Genomic DNA, 16,698 nt, shown 5'->3' on the forward strand with positions numbered 1-16,698 from the left:
ATGATAATTAGTACAGGGACTCAGAAAATACAGACAGATTACTCAAATAACAAACATAAATAAACAATTATGATAAGGATAGCAATCCGCATTGCATGAATAATTGACTTATAATACATTATAGAACTGAATAATAAATTATTAATTTCTTAGATATATTCTTAAGATATCAATTTAAAAGCCTTGTTTTTTAATGCTTGCCCTAGGTTTTATTTTTATATCTCTAATCTGACCTAATATTTATTTGTTCATTTTACTCTCTTTTATCCTATTTTATTGTGGGGCATTTTAATTCTATTGCATATTCCGTACTTTATTTGTCTGATTTTATTTAACTGTTGTGCTTGAATGTTATAATCTTTTACCCCCACAATAAGCCATTTGGAATTTTGTTTTGAAAGGTGCTATACACTTTACTACTACTACTGCTACCACTTACTACTATTAAATCCTTTAACATAGGCTCTAGGCATGTATTGCGTACCTTTATTTTGACAAATTGCTGCCATCCTTGAAATTGTTCACTCATGTATAGACTCAAAGGGAAAATAGTCTATATGTTTGGTTTGTAAAATAGGGATACAAATAATATTCAAATTTTGAAATATTTTAAATTAACCAAAAGTGGCATGACAGTACATACTGCATAATTAAAATTAAATTAATTAAAACACAGTATCAACCAGGTCCTGCATTGAGAGCTAATTATCTGGCCCTCTGTTGTGGATATGCCCTTTATGCGGAGCTTATTCTGAAATAAAGTTGTATTTGATTAAATGACCATGAACTATTAAATATGAACGATTAATTCGGCCATGTCTATATTTGAAAGTCTCTAAAGGCATAAAGCGGAAATTACCACCGATATCCACAAGGATGTGAACGAGCATTTCATACTGGAGCAGTTCTGAAAAACTTTTTGCTGTTTAGAGGGCAACCACAAAAACACAATGGACTGAGATCCAATCCAGTCGGTGCAAATGTTTGACAGGCTTGAATACCGACCAATAGAATAACTGTAAACATGCTGGAGAGGGGCGGGATCTAAGATATCCTATGTCATCAACTCAAGGCGCTTTTTGTTCTTTCAGGACAGAAAGACGGAGAAAATTATTTTTAATTGGTCACGAAGGGTCCGGGTTTAGCGAAGATAACATTTCGCTAGGTTCACTGCAATCAAAAACCGGTCAAGTGTAGAGTCAAACCGATGCCGTCTGGTGAAAAGTTGCGCATTTGTGGGACTAAATCAGCTCAGCAGTGAGCTAGCATTAGCCTCTCCGAGACGGTGTCCAGATTGGAGCGGAAGGAGTTCGGGCACTGGGAAGAAGGGGAGAAATCTACTGGGATGCCTCATGCAAGTTGGAAAAAAATGTATCTTACAGTTCCGCCTGGAATCACGGCACTGTAAACCTTAAGTATGTGTTCCCTTGACTGATATCGAATTGCAGGAACAGTTTCATGTTGGTTTTGTAACAGTTAGCGTGCCAGTTGAGCGAGTTAGCCACGTAGCTACGTAGCCTTCAGTGGGAAGACATTTAAAATGGCGGAGGGTTGGCCCATTCCTTCGGCCCTTGTCTTCATGCTGTTCGGTTTGAGTGCCTGGGCCCTTGAGTCTTGTCCCACTCCTTGCTCGTGTTCAAAAGGACTAGGTGAGGTCCATATTCTGGACTGCAACAGGAAAAGGCTGTCGACGCCACCGCTGGACCCACCAAATGGGATAACCCAAGTGTAAGTACACAACCCGTCAGTAAGTCAGTCCTGTAGTTAATCCACTGCACTGATTTGTTGATCGATCAAGGGGTACACCATAACAAACCAACAAACCCCATTTTGATGCATTTTAGCATCTGGACCCTAATTTTGTAACATTTTATCCTGTGGTGTTTAACTTAATTCGTTTTGTTTTGCTTTAGGACATAGACTAATTGTATATTTTCCTTAATTTAATCATGAACATATTCGTGGGAAAGTTAAAAAAGAATGACCACCACATCCATTCTCATTTATGCAGTCACTGCGTATCAAGTTGAACAATATGCTTAGATATTATCCTAACATAATTAACGCTCAGTTGACAGTATACTACAGTAAGTCTTACCTTCATGAAAATTATAATGTTAAATTTTTACTAAAACTGTTGAGGAGAGGAGTTGACTAATGTTTATGGTCACTTTGGAGCTTGTAGTTTGTAGTGCTGTCAATTTGTATTGTGTTCATTCCAATATCTAATCTACCTTTATCGATGTGATACGTGGTATTAGAAATACCTATCAATGCAATACAGTTCAACATCACAAATACTGCAGCCTCCTACCTGACATCAAATTAATATTAACTTCGCTTAACAGTTTCAATCGAAATTCAACCTTATGACCTTCATGATGGTAGCATTTGTTGTTGGGCTTTTGTTATTGGAGTTTTCAATTTAGCTAGGTGTACCTAAATAAACTGGAAACTGAATGAAAGTATCAAACCATTAAATTGCTCAGAATTTATAGTTAAACTGGAAAATAGTGGTTTATTCTGTGATCGTTTAATGTCCCCATTTCAATCATGGGTCAGATATTATAATAGTTTTCTGTTATATTTCATTTCAGCACCATGAATCACAATGAGCTGACTGTTCTTCCATTTCTTGGAGATGTTTCCTCAAACATCACCTCACTGTCATTGTAGGTACAAAATCTTGGTTGGTTTTATTCTTTCTTGGTTTTATGTGCTATCTGAATATGCCTCTTCCAAGCAATATGTTTTTATGTGTACTAGTGATACTAAAACACTGGTATGGTACTGTTAGGTGTCATCTTTTTTTGTGTAGCGTGGTAAAGATAATTGTGTCTTTCCTTGTGTTGTTAGGATTTTAGTAAACCATCGACATAGCTTGTCTTACTAATCAATATCATTATTCGAAGACTAACATCTGTTTTTGTTTTGTTGTTAGAGTCCACAATCGGATCTCAGAACTGCTGATGCATCAGCTGCAGCCATATGTTTCCTTGGAGACACTCGACCTGACATCCAACTCCATCTCTGAGCTCAGAGTTGGATCCTTCCCCTACATGCAGCTGAAATATCTGTAAGGAAATGCTGCTCATTTAAATAATCTTTTTTTTCATTCGATTAATTAATTCAATTTTTTCATCAATGAAGCTAAGGAAAATTTATCTACAAGAACAGCCTGACACTACAATGAAAGTAAAATAAGAAAGAACGACATACATACAGCTGCCAAGCCTGCACAATATTGCATATTAGCAAATGTCTAGGATATAATCTAATGTAATAACAAAGACACTTGTCATAACACTAAATCAGCCTACAACCGTTGAGTAACTAATGGTATAAGTAGGAAGAATGGGCCCTGTATAATACAGCAGTAAGATGATATAGCATTTATAGCTGTTCAAAGTATTGGAGAGTACATATTAATGCAAAGCAGTATTGCACAATCAAATTGTTTTAGTCAATGCTAATCAAGTAAGAGCACTGAAGACACCTTGTTTTGGTTAGTTTGCTGTAAGTAAGCATCTTATTGTAGACAAACCAACTGTGTGGGGCCTTCTCTTCTTTATAAACAGTAGGTGTAACTACAGAGCAAACATTATTCTCCTGCCTGAGTTTAGCTCTAATTTTTCTGCTCTTTTATCTCATAGGAATTTGAGTAATAACAAGATCAGCGTTCTCGAGCCAGGCAGCTTTGAAAACATCTCCAGCTCCCTGCTGGTGCTGAAGCTGAACAGGAACAGATTAGCTGTGCTGCCATCCAAAGTCTTCAAACTTCCCCAGCTTCAGTTCCTGTAAGTATTGTTTGTGTTTTTGATGCAAAATGAAAATCAATCAAGAAAAACCAAGAACTGAGTGGTTGATAGTTGGCAGATAAATATGTGATTTCTGATTTGTTGTAACCACTCTTTTCAAAGTAGCTGGCCGAATTTACAGTAAATCCAAATATTCCAGTGGCTCTGTTTGTTTTCCGTTTTGTTTTTTCAAAATTATGCTTGCTGTCATTGCAGTGAAATGAAGCGCAACAAGATCAAGATAGTGGACAGCCTAACATTCAAAGGGATGGACTCACTGAAATCACTGAAGATGCAGAGGAATGGCATCAGTAAGCTCATGGATGGAGCCTTTTTTGGACTTAACAACATTGAAGAACTGTGAGTATAGTATTATATACTCTCCATGCTCTGGAGTTCATCACCAACTGCTGCTGTGCTGGAACAGCACGCTGTAAACCCATTTCAAAATAGCTATAAAGACAAAGGTAGCCGGTGTTAAGTGGGGAAGGCACAAAAGCAGGCGAAAATGGTGTCCTAAAATAAAAGAGTTTGTGTAATCGCAGTTGTTTTCTTAATGTCATTTTGTTTTTTCCCATCTGTGTCTCAGAGAGCTAGAGCATAACAACCTAACTGAGGTCAATAAAGGTTGGCTGTATGGCCTGCGCATGCTGCGTATCCTGCGGGTCAGCCAGAATGCTGTCGGCATCATCCGACCAGACGCCTGGGAATTTTGCCAAAAGCTGGAGGAACTGTGAGTGTGTTTGCTTCATAGCTAAAATCCCCATGCAGCTAAGAGTCCCCACTTTCTTTCATCTGCCCCGGGCTCTGAAATTCATTCTGTGTGCTCAGAGGAGTTACTGTTATCTTTCTGCAGTAGGTTGCTACTGTGGGTTTTCTGCCTTCAGTGGATGTACTGTATACGGTTCTAACGATTTTCTGTAAATGTCTAATTTTTTCAAGTATCATCTTCGAGTATCATTCTTGAATGTGGAGTTTCACTTGCATACAAGACTGGTGTTGAATAAGGAAATTGTTTGAACTAATCATATTTATTTTTGTTTTGCGCAGAGACTTGTCCTTCAATCATTTGACCAGACTCGAGGAGACTGCTTTTGTAGGATTAGGTTTCCTGGAGAGCCTCAACCTAGGAGAGAACTCCATCAGCCATTTGGGAGAAGGAGTGTTCAGTGGCCTGGCAAGTCTGCGTACCCTGTAAGTGCTACCGCTAAAAGACAGCTGTCTAAAATATGTGTCACCTATTCTAAGAAGTGCAATGAAGCTCACCATTCAAAATATAACCAAGTCCTGGCTTGTTCTTGGCTCTGTGCATTCTCGTGCAGGATGCTGAATACAGTAGGTCTGCTTGTTTCAGTCTTCATGTGTAGTTCTAGTCCCTTGAATACATTTCCAGAGTAATCCCAAGTAGTTTAGAGAAATAACAGTAGAAATTGCCAGTATTTTAAGTCTGTATCCTTTAATATAGTCTTTGTTGTGTTCTGATCCTGCCTGTCTTTAGTCATCTGTTTAGTCTTAGCTCAAACCACCCAATGTGTAATTTCATAGAATCTTGTTCTCTTGGTTTTGCGTCCTTTGGTCTGCCATTCACTGTGAGCATCGTGCTGACTTGAAATGAGTTGAAAACTCTAGAGGACACTTCTTTTCATTCACAGGAGAAGGAAGGGAACTTTATTACTCTGCAAAAATGCATATTAAATATCTGAGATGCAATGTAAGTGCAGTGTCTGCATCATACATGTGAAACATGTACAGTATAGAGGGTTTCTTGTAATATTGCATGGCTGAGAGAGAGCAGGCTGGTCTATACACTGTAGCAGAGGCCAAGAGATGAAGGTTATTAAAATTTGTAAGTAGGGTGAGACTCTCTTTGTGGGCTTTGTGATCGTTTGCTTTTCCATATTTCATCAAGCAGGGATAAAATAATATCAACATAGTAAGCTCAACAGGAATTTCAGTGTCTACTGAGCATTTCAACAAATAACACAGAAGCTCTAGCTTTGTCAGGGGGAGAAATTGTGATCTGATTCCTTTGGTGTTGAATACCATTAAATATTATGCACTATTTTGATTATTAAGTTGATGGGAGTTATGCATTACAATAATATCGTCCTACATTTATGTGCCGCAAAATACATGAGTTGGTTCAAATGTGGTGAAAGTCAGCTGCTTTTACACATTTCAGTTCACAAAATTTGTATGCTCGAAGGACAATAGATTACAGTTTGAACTACATTAACACAGCCACAAAATCTTTCAAAATTCAATGTAGATAAGGTCCAGAGTATCAGCCTAATTAAGCAAGTATGTGTTCATCATACATTTATGTGCGAGGTAAGAAGTGTTGAGAAGAGAGAAAGTCGTGAACTAATTATTTGCCTCACAGAGCTCCACTTAAGCCACTGGGTTGCAATGAGAAAGAGGTCATATTTGGGAGGTTGCTTGTCCTGAGAGCTTTCATGGGAGAGGGGAATTGGAGAGTGCCGGAGTTCTTTCATAGGTGCCCAGGCATGGGGAAAGAGAAACAAAAGAGCTCATGACCCATCCTGTAAACACAAGGCCTCTCCGGGTTTCCACTGGACCCATGAACTGTCCCAGTGCTAAACAGAGCCAATTAATTTCCCTTCATCAGAACAGCAGGGGCAGTGAACTGTGACACGCTGTGGAAGTAGGGTGTCTTAAATTGTTAGTCTCCTAACTGAGACTCACTGCCACTGACAACCACAGTGGAGATGATGTACAATCTCTGTGGTGTTGCAGGAAAAGGCTTTAGATGTACAGTCTATGTAGAGTGTGTTTACTATCTAATGCCTGCTTTTGTTTTTCAGAGATATCCGCAACAATGAAATCTCTTGGGCCATTGAAGACTCCATTGGTGTATTTGATGGAATGAAGAAGCTGAACACATTGTGAGGACACACTGTTTGTGCAGATAAATAGATAAATGGTTGAGAAATGTCATATATAGAAAAATAAAAGGGTGCATCTAAAGTTCTATATCAGTGTTCCAGATACTTAGTTATGTACTGTTTTTCTGGTGAGAACAGTTCGTTGAAAGGGAGATGCTTTATTCATGTAAGTATGGTTGTACTCTACTGTGAAATTGTTTATTCTCACTTCCATTGAAAGGCTGGTCAAATGTCCTTATTTAGCCTTAATGATAGCTGCTGACACACTGGTTCCATGGATCAATAAAATGTTACCCAGGAGCATCATATGAAATATTTTTTATTTTCCAGAATCCTACAGCGGAACAAAATCAAATCAATCACTAAGAAAGCGTTTGAGGGCCTGGAGGAGCTGGAGCACTTGTGAGTTAAACCACGGCACAATCCTTTTTCTCCACACAGTCATACTTGTGTCTCAGTTGGCTCTTTTGTTATTGTTGAATGATTAAAGATAGCAGAAGGCTTTTATTACCACTGTGCTGCTGTTGCCTGTGAAGTGGGATGCCATTTTGATCAAATCACATTGTAGGTGTGTCTAATCCATATTATTGTCCCTTCTGCAGGGACCTCAGCAAGAATGGCATAATGTCGATACACCCCGAGGCGTTGTCCCACATGAAGCTCAAAGTGTTGTGAGTAGACAAAATTAAACTTACAGCACTCAAAAGTGCATTTGGAAGCCAGCTTTTCCCTTTGTTGATATTGTTCCTTCAATTGAATCACCATTGTTGCCTTCATTAAAAAGGAATAATAATGATAAAGTAACAGTGTATGTGTCATGATTAGATAGCTAAATGAAGAAAATCTCAACTACTGGAATGTGAAGTTGATCTACTGTAGGTTTAGTCATGAATGACTAAGAGAAGACTATAACTTTACTTTTCTTGCTGTTAACCCTCACTTTTGGTGGTGATGTTTAAATATATGCATTACTGCTGATGCACTAGATTGTTATCTTACCAAAACCATACATTTATTGGCTTGGACAAGCAGAGCTTTTGGATTCAGCTCTTGAGTTGCAGCAATATCCGCTTTTGGTAGAACAGCTGTCTCTCCTGCTTGTGAGGAAAGACAGTGGAAATGTTTGGTCTTTTTGACTTTTTCAGGTTTCGATCAGCCCATCTTAGGAGTGTCTCTCAAGCAGTGGCTAAAGAAATCCACCAGCGGCTGTCAAACACAGAAAATGTGACATGACAGTAGTCATATCCTCTTGCTATTAATTAGTATGATGCTTTAATAGTATATAGCACCATTTGCTTGGCGAGTGCATGGATTGGCTTTGCCTGATAACTTATCTAGAGGAGCATAATGGCCACACCCTTATAACTGAACTGTATTTTAGCACAAAGTGTAATAAAAACAGGCTCCTGGTGGTGCTTTTTATAGCACTGAATCGGTTTCCTACCATGATTTGGATAATAGAAACTTTGCATAAATGCCTATATGATGGTTACATGGTCCAGCTGACCTAAATATATATCCCTTGTTGTGGTTATGGTCGTTTTTTTTATGTATCTAAACATAAAAAAATGTTCATTGTGACATTAAAGTTTTATGAACTCAGTGTTAGGTTTCTTATTAACACTTACCTTTGGGGTTCAGAGAAATGTCACATCATAACAGAGCCACCAGAGCACTGTTTTCATTAGAACTGAGAAAACTAAGAAAACGCAGCTACTGTTTCTTGCATACTCACTGTTACTCAAGCAGCACTGGGCTTACTGTTTCATTGACAGACAGTTGTACATTTGCAGAGTAGATAGCAGCCTCTTTTAAGCAACTGAGGTCCATTGAACCTTGATTTCACATGTAAATGCAAGTTTGCTTTTCTTAAAGGATAAACCATGATTCACTTCCATAAATTATCACAAATACAATCCTTGAAATCCCAATTTTTTATTTAATTTATTTGTTCAGTGGGTTTTGCTCATGGCATCCTTTTATCTCTACAGCACTTTGATTATTCCAACAAATTTTACAATCACTCATCTAATGCTTCCTTCATTATCTCTCTGTCCTCAGTGTCCTGAACACCAGCAGCTTGCTGTGTGACTGCCACATGCAGTGGTTGGGGCCATGGCTGACCGACAGCCAGTTCCAGCAGTCTGTCTCTGCCGTCTGTGCTCATCCTGCGAGTCTACTTGGTCGCAACGTCCTGTCCATCAGCCCAGAAGAGTTTGTTTGTGGTCAGTCCCTATCTCTTTGTTTGATCTTTCCTAGAGTGATCCAAGTCAAATAATCTTCAGTCAATACAGAGCTGGGAAAAAGTTTGTTGGTGTAAATCGGGAAAAGACTTAGAGTTTTCATTTTGTGGTGTTTGGAAATCACTGAAATGTATTGTGGATTATTACAGTATGTGTATGTGTTGCATAACAAGCGGATTATTTAACAGTGGAGGTTTGTTACAGAGGTTTTATAAACTTCAACTTCAAAGAAAGCCCCAATAGAGTCTACCATGTTATTCCTCCTGTATTTGAATACTTCATGTCTTATATGTCTTATATCTTACATTTTAGTTGCTTTATTTTTGCTGTAAAAATGTGGACTTTCTGACTTAGAGAATTGCTGCCTGAATTTTGCACTTTCTGTCTCTGCTCCTCCGCAGATGATTTCCCCAAGCCTCAGATCACAACTCACCCAGAGACGTCTGTGGCACTGCGGGGGAACAATGTGACTCTGAGCTGTGTTGCCTCCAGCAGCAGTGATTCGCCAATGACCACAGCTTGGCGGAAGGACGGGGAGGTGCTGTATGACGCAGAAGTGCAAAACTACGCCCAGTACCAGGAGGGAGAGCTGATCTACACCACTATGCTTCACCTCCTCAATGTCAACTTTACTGATGAGGGGCGGTACCAGTGTGTGGTCTCCAATCACTTCGGCTCCAACTACTCCAACAGGGCCAAGCTTACCGTCAATGGTGAGGGTGTTTGCCTGCTTTCAAAGAATGTGATTAAAGGTTGTCAGTGGGGCTCATTTGTTTTTCTCCTGCTCTACAGTTATTTTCTTTAAGTTTTAAAGAGCTGTTCATGACTGTCATAAAATTTAAGACAGTAGAACCATAAGGTTTATGCAACTACTGTTTGATCCCAGTCTTCTCTGTCACACTTTTGACTTTCATTCGTCTATCTTTCAGAGTTGCCATCCTTTCTTAAGACTCCAATGGACCTGACGATCCGGACCGGGACTATGGCCAGGCTGGAGTGTGCTGCTGAAGGCCATCCATCACCCCAGATTGCTTGGCAGAAGGACGGAGGCACAGACTTTCCTGCTGCCCGAGAGCGAAGGATGCACGTGATGCCAGATGATGACATCTTCTTCATTGCTAACGTGAAGACAGAGGACATGGGAGTGTACAGCTGCACGGCTCAAAATGCAGCTGGCAGCCTGTCGGCAAACGCTACTCTCACTGTCCTGGGTGAGTCACCCACCTGATAAGCAGAGCATACTACTGATGTTTTACTACTGGGTAATTTTCTTTCTGAGCCACTCTGCTGTCACTGTTTACATACTCTTATTTTATGTTCCCTCAACTCTTTTAACTAGTGACAATATAAATATAAACCGTGTTATACCATGGCCATGGAGAATTCTTAAATGTTGCTGGAGAATCTTTGACACAACTGTTCAATCACATTTCTGACGAATGTGCTTCTGAGATTTCAATTACACTATGAGCTGGTATATAATCAATGACACAGCCAGAGTGGCAGAGCTTGTGATTGAGGCTTACACATACTAAAAAAAGTTTTATATTTTTTTTTAGTTATTCTAAAAATAACAGACTTGACCTCACAGACATCCATCTAAACAGATTGACATAAATGCCACTGAGATAATCCTTATTAAATCAAAAATCAATGATTCCTCTTCTCCTCCAGAAACTCCATCCTTCATGCGGCCGCTGGAAGACAGAACAGTGGCCCGTGGTGAAACTGCTGTGCTTCAGTGCATAGCTGGAGGTAGCCCTGCCCCCCGTCTCAACTGGACCAAAGATGACGGACCTCTGGTACTCACGGAGCGCCACTTCTTCGCTGCTGCCAACCAGCTCCTTATTATAGTGGACGCTGGTCCTGCTGATGCTGGCAAATACACCTGCATCATGTCTAATACTCTGGGAACAGAGCGTGGCCACATCTACCTCAGCGTCTCGCCATCACCTAACTGCGAAACGGGTGGCGGGTACGACCAAGATGGCTGGACCACCGTGGGCATTGTGGTTATTGTGGTGGTGTGCTGTGTGGTTGGAACCTCGCTGGTCTGGGTCATTGTCATCTATCACATGCGCAGAAAGAGTGAGGACTACAGTATCACAAACACAGGTCAGCAGTTTAGACAATAAATATATGTCTTATTTGAAGATATTCCCAAAAGGGATTGTTGTTTGGAGACCATGAAATGTGTCAATGGGGACAGCATTTTGTTGTCAGAATACAACGTTTCACAGAACACAGGACCGTGTAACAAAATATGTCTCTGTCTGTTCCAGATGAGATGAATTTGCCAGCAGACATCCCCAGCTACTTGTCCTCTCAGGGTACTTTGTCAGAGCCTCAGGAAGGGTACAGTAACTCTGAGGCTGGCAGCCACCAGCAGCTCATGCCTCCTCTCTCCAATGGCTATGTCCATAAAGGGACAAATGGTGAGTAATTTAGCTTTTAGTGTTTGACATGTTTGGTTTGTCATAATCGCACACTATTTATATCATGATCTCGATATGACAAGCTTTGCTTTTCTTGCATGACATCAACACACATAGTAACCATTTCTGAACTGCACATATACGTCCCTGTAATATTCCCTGTAATGGTAAAGATTTATACTGTGCATTTTATTGCCGTGCACACTTTCAGTATGATGTATGATTTAGATACAAGGCATTGTGATATTCCAATAATTTAGTTTGCAATTAAGTCACTTTTGATTCAAGTCAAGAGTTTGTGGTAAAGACTGACTCGTCTGTGCTGATTAAGGATCATATTTCCACATTGTTTTCTTTTGAGTTTTAATCTGATGTGTTGGAATATGTCAACATTTCGATCACAAGAAAGCAAAGCCTTTTAATTTTTACATTACAAAGATTGTTGCGTGTTCACGCATGAGGATATACTATACATTTCTAATTTCTTTAAATAAATACAGCTTCTCAGATGTGATTTTCAGGATTCAATGGTTTTGGACACCTTTGTGCTCATTAGGTTCTTGTGTCTGCTTTGGTGTGCAATGAGACACTGACTAATTATCATGTCTGTCCCAGGTGTGTGTTATGGAGACACGAGCAGTGAGGTGGAAACTGAGGGGAATGGCATGCTGCACTGCAGGGTCGGCTCTCTGTTCACTGGCCGTAGCAGCTTCCACCCTGGGGAGCCCTGTGAGGGGCTAGCTGGAGTCCCCACAGGTTAGTGTCAAGTACACACGAGCAGTCATATAAGGTTTTGTTTTTTATGCATTTGCAGTGTTCACATGTTTTTCCAAGCTTTTTATAATATCTTTGCCTTTCACACGGTCTTTCAACTTGTCCAGTAAATGTGTAGATCTATTCATATTAAAGTGTCATAAGGTTGATGGTCTATTCTATTATGTATGTGTATATATTTTCATTTCATGTCAATATAATTACGATTGATCAAATTAAGTAAGAGAAAATGCATGCTACTCAAAATAATCAGGTCGGGGTCCTAGTATCTGAACAGCAATCCCAATATCGATGCATATGATGATGGACATATAACAAGCCCAGATAAAACATGTAATATATATAATGAAGATAAACTTCATTTATATAGCACCTTCATTTATGTAGCACTTTTTCATACATGACAGGCAGCTCAAAGTGCTTTACAAGGCTAAAAACAGCTGAAATATTAAATTACATTTAAAATGCTGAAGTAAACCATTTAAAAAGGATCCAAAAATAAAGGTGTGGTTTGTATTCAGTTCCTCAACAGTGTAAAAGAGGGCTTAACATTAAATCAAAATATGATCAAAATTGCAATGTGGCCACGTACAATATTCCAGTCACAGGAGGTGCACTGTTTGCCTTGAACATAAGTGCATAAAAATAAGAAAAGGCTGAGATTGTTTTCTATCCTTAAACAAATGAATACAGATTGTGATTGTTAAAAAACATAAAGTGAGAATAATCATTAATAACCAGTTGATTACTCTAAGTGTACTTGAGAGGCTTTTTCCCAGCCACTGTCAGCACACTTCACACTGATTGAATCTTGGGTCTTGACAACAAACAACATACATACACATCTTTCTTGCCAGGTGGTGCAGGTCCGCTGGTCATCTGTTCCGACTGCTACGACAATGCCAACATTTACTCACGCACACGGGAGTACTGCCCCTATGCCTATCTAGGGGAGGACGATCCGCTGGACAAAAGTCTACCAGGCCTGAAGGGGAGCTTCAGTGAGCATGCCCAGCACGAGGACACAGCACTGGAGAGCCTCATTAGCAACCAGGACTCCTCTGTCTTTCTCACCTCACATGACAAAAGGTTGAGCAGCCACACTCCCCCGGAGCACTACACTAATGGTGAGAAACAGAAATTCCCATTTTTACCTTTTTTAGAGAAAGATGGTGACAACTATCATGTGCTATATGCTACCTGCAGAGGTGTTTTTGGTAACATGATGAATTTGCACCATCCAAAAAAACAGCAGGTGTAAACATTTTCCTCTACTGTTTGTGGCTGTTATATATTTTGCAGATTCTCAGGCTGGTTACCTTACCTTTTCTATACTGTACAGACACTGAAGTTATTGATTCAGTGAAGCCAGTATTATAGAAATGTGAGGTTTTTCAGTGAACTGGTAAACCCATAAGATTAAATTAATAAAAGATATTGATCTTTCAGTTTATTTTTTCTGTTTAGGTACATAGAGGCTTGTTAGGGGGGTTGTTCGAGTGATCACAGTACTTGCAGGCTACAGCTAATGTTATGATCTGTGTTGAGAGGAGAGAAAGACAAATGTGTAGAAGTCAGCCTGGCTAACTACATTTTAACAAACTAAAAACTAGCTGCTTAAATTTATTTTTCTTAATTTTTAAAAAAGTCAGACAAAGAAAGATACCCATCAAACAATCTGGGAGCATAAGTGGGCATCTTTAAATTATTGTTTTTTTATCCAACCAACACTCCAGTATAGCATTCAAGTTACAAAGATATAAAACAGTGAAAAGCAGCAAATCCTCACATTTGAGGAACCCGAAACACAACATTTGGAAACAATATATTTACTTTTACTCATTTGGCAGATGCTTTTATCCAAAGCGATGTACAATAAAACACTGATGAATTATTATCGCATTTAAAAAAAAAAAAGTATGTAGTTGAGAATCAGTTAGGGGATTGTCAAGTGTAGCCCTCTAAATATTGCTCCTGTTGCCATCTTTGCAGATTCCCTTAGCAGGTCATTCTGGGGAGAAGGGGAAGATCTGTCCTCGAAACCCCAATCAGGAGCGTCCCAGCACCCAGTGACTGTTCACAGGACACCTCCTATAACTTCAACTGCAGACGGGGCACAGAACCAGAATGAAGCAGAGGTGGGCTACTTCCCCAGCCAAAGCACACAGGACCACAGAAGTGCCTCTAATAGGACTAACCCTCTGGAGCATCCTGCTCCCACATAGGTCCTTACACTCCGCCCACACTCCTCGTTGCTGCACCCCATCCCCCTTCACCCACTACCTCCAAAGAGACTCCTCACATTCTGCCAAAGATGCTCTCTTGTATGTTTACATTCCCCTTTCACTCAAGAGGACATGCTAACGTTCTCCACTGTGGAAAGACTCCTGTGTCAGGCTGGAGAAGTGGACCTGTGATTAAAGTGACCTCCTCCTTGACACCTCCACCTCTGCAGGACCCCTCTCTCCCACATCCTCCACCACTCTTCTTTTTCTCTTTATAGAGAAATCTATGAATGTATGTTTTAAAGAGCCATGTTGGATGGGATCGACCCTGCTGCTGTGGGGCTGAAATTGTTTGCCAGTGTACTACACATTGGCTGTTTGTTTCATCATTCCTGGTACAGACACGTGTTGGAACAGCCTACATGACTTTGGTAGAAAATCATAAACCATCTCTTCCCAACTGGGGAAAAAGGGGTTTAAATGGGGGACAATTATAGTTCCCTCACCAGCAGATTGTGATGGTTAATATAGGTAAGAACCTTGAAAGAATATGTCCCACATTCCCACAGCTATTCTGACTGACTCTAAACTACCCTATCTAATATCCAGTTATGCAAATTCCAGAGACAGTGACACCAAAATGTGGTGTATATTATGAATATATATGAATATATCCTATATCATCTTTATCTGATCTTGTTTTTGTTCTATGTCAAACAAAATTGTTAATTCCTTCACTTTATATCTTCGTAATGATAAGCAGTTTGGGGAGAAAGCATACAGTTTTTTTTGCACATGTGACAATCATGGTTTTGCTGCCTATTTTCTGATGGTTGTCTGTTAGATGGCCTTTTTAACAAGCATTCTCAGTAACCTCGATCAGGTGACATTATGGTTTATATATACAGTATGCACTGATTTGTTTTCCCTTCTTCTCATGTCTTACAGGCACTTAATTTAATGGTGGTACACTTTATTATGCAATGCGCATGTTGTTTTACATTGTGACGATTTATCATCACAGTTTTTTCTCAAAGTTCATGATCCTTCCATAGAAATTGATTAAGCCTAGGTTTTCACTTGGGACTGTGAAAAATGAGAATGTATTGTATTATTTTATATGTATGTATGTGTGTGTGTATGTGTGTGTGTGTGTGTATGTATGTATGTATGTGTACATAAGGCTAGTTATATGAAATGCCATGTCCTACTAGTCCATTTACAGAGAGGTTTGAGACGTAAGCTGCAGTAACTTTAAAAACATTAAGCTTATTAATTTTAATCCTGTAGTGTCCCAGCGTTATCCAGACGTTTTTAAATATGTTGGTTCAGGTAACAATGTAACACATTTTCTTCAGAAATGGGTGTTGTTTTCCTCATAACTCAAAGACAATAATCAAACAGCTTCTAGCTTCAGCAAACTGTACTTTTTCCAAATGTCTGCTATTATAATGCTTTGAGGATTTGAAAATGAAAACGCCTCTAGTGTAAAAGAATGTGGACGTGTTTCATCAGGTTTGATCTGTAGTTGTCCTTAAGAATCCTCTTCATTATTGCACTTCAGAGAAGCTTAGATGTGATTGGCTTTGGCTTTGTGACTCACAAAACTTATGTGCTCAAAATATTTAGCAAATTAATCTCATTTGGCAGTTTATTAGGAACACCTAGCTAGAACTAATGCAATTGAATACAATTCTGCACTAAATCCTCCCTTCATGTAAGTTATAATGAACTTTTTTGTTTTTTTAATTGAAACTCTTATAGAGAGTTGCTGATTCAACTGTATGCCCATTTCAGAAGATGTAATTTGTGGCACTGTTGAATTGTGTTATGCAGACTGGTGTTTCTGTTATTTTGTCCACCCCATTTAGATCAGTGAGAGCAGGCTGAGTAACAGAAACACGCTTATATCATTCTCTTTTTTTATAGATATCATGTCCGACATTTCCATTATGTTGTTGATCATTACTGCTACATTCTGCTTTTATATTTTTAACAAAGGAAGGGTTTTCCATGTTCCTTTTTCTCCCTCTTCTGAAGTGGTACACCGAGGATTCAATGGTACTGAATTCAGACACTAAAATCAGTAATGCTGAACAGTTCATCTACATTGCGAACGTGCTATGGTGCAGCTTGAATGCTATATTTTCGAAGTGTGACCGGGCCAAACGAGTTATTGTTGGTTGTGATCAATAATTACTCAAAATTGACTACATGTATGTGGTAAGCAGCAAATGGTACTCTTACAGCTCCACCTCCTCTGTGGTACGTGCAGATATGAATTGCATGCCATTCTTGCACTCTTTCGGTTCTAACGT

General features: G+C 39.4%; 1 protein-coding gene across 1 annotated transcript; it reads left to right on the top strand.

Moving 5' to 3' along the window:
- Nucleotides 1-1,040: 1,040 nt before the first annotated feature.
- On the top strand, nt 1,041-16,525 carry lrig2 (leucine-rich repeats and immunoglobulin-like domains 2). Its single transcript, XM_023402793.2, has 18 exons — nt 1,041-1,728; nt 2,598-2,672; nt 2,942-3,076; nt 3,654-3,797; nt 4,014-4,157; nt 4,387-4,530; nt 4,848-4,991; nt 6,623-6,703; nt 7,034-7,105; nt 7,306-7,374; nt 8,765-8,928; nt 9,348-9,659; nt 9,876-10,157; nt 10,621-11,061; nt 11,229-11,381; nt 11,997-12,137; nt 13,013-13,282; nt 14,148-16,525. Exons 1-18 carry the CDS (start codon nt 1,541-1,543, stop codon nt 14,378-14,380), a joined length of 3,192 nt encoding a protein of 1,063 aa, XP_023258561.1. The 5' UTR covers nt 1,041-1,540; the 3' UTR covers nt 14,381-16,525.
- The last annotated feature ends 173 nt before the right edge of the window (nt 16,526-16,698 follow it).

Source organism: Seriola lalandi, unplaced genomic scaffold (genome assembly GCF_002814215.2).
Source record: "Seriola lalandi dorsalis isolate HSWRI2012SDOR001 ecotype SW California unplaced genomic scaffold, Sedor1 jcf7180002053991, whole genome shotgun sequence".
NCBI classification, from domain to species: domain Eukaryota; kingdom Metazoa; phylum Chordata; class Actinopteri; order Carangiformes; family Carangidae; genus Seriola; species Seriola lalandi.

Coding starts and splice junctions, on each gene's coding strand:
- lrig2 (XM_023402793.2), top strand. CDS start 1,541: ATGGCGGAGGGTTGGCCCATTCCTTCGGCCCTTGTCTTCATGCTGTTC. Junction 3,077..3,653: donor TACATGCAGCTGAAATATCT/GTAAGGAAATGC, acceptor TTTATCTCATAG/GAATTTGAGTAATAACAAGA. Junction 7,375..8,764: donor CACATGAAGCTCAAAGTGTT/GTGAGTAGACAA, acceptor CTCTGTCCTCAG/TGTCCTGAACACCAGCAGCT.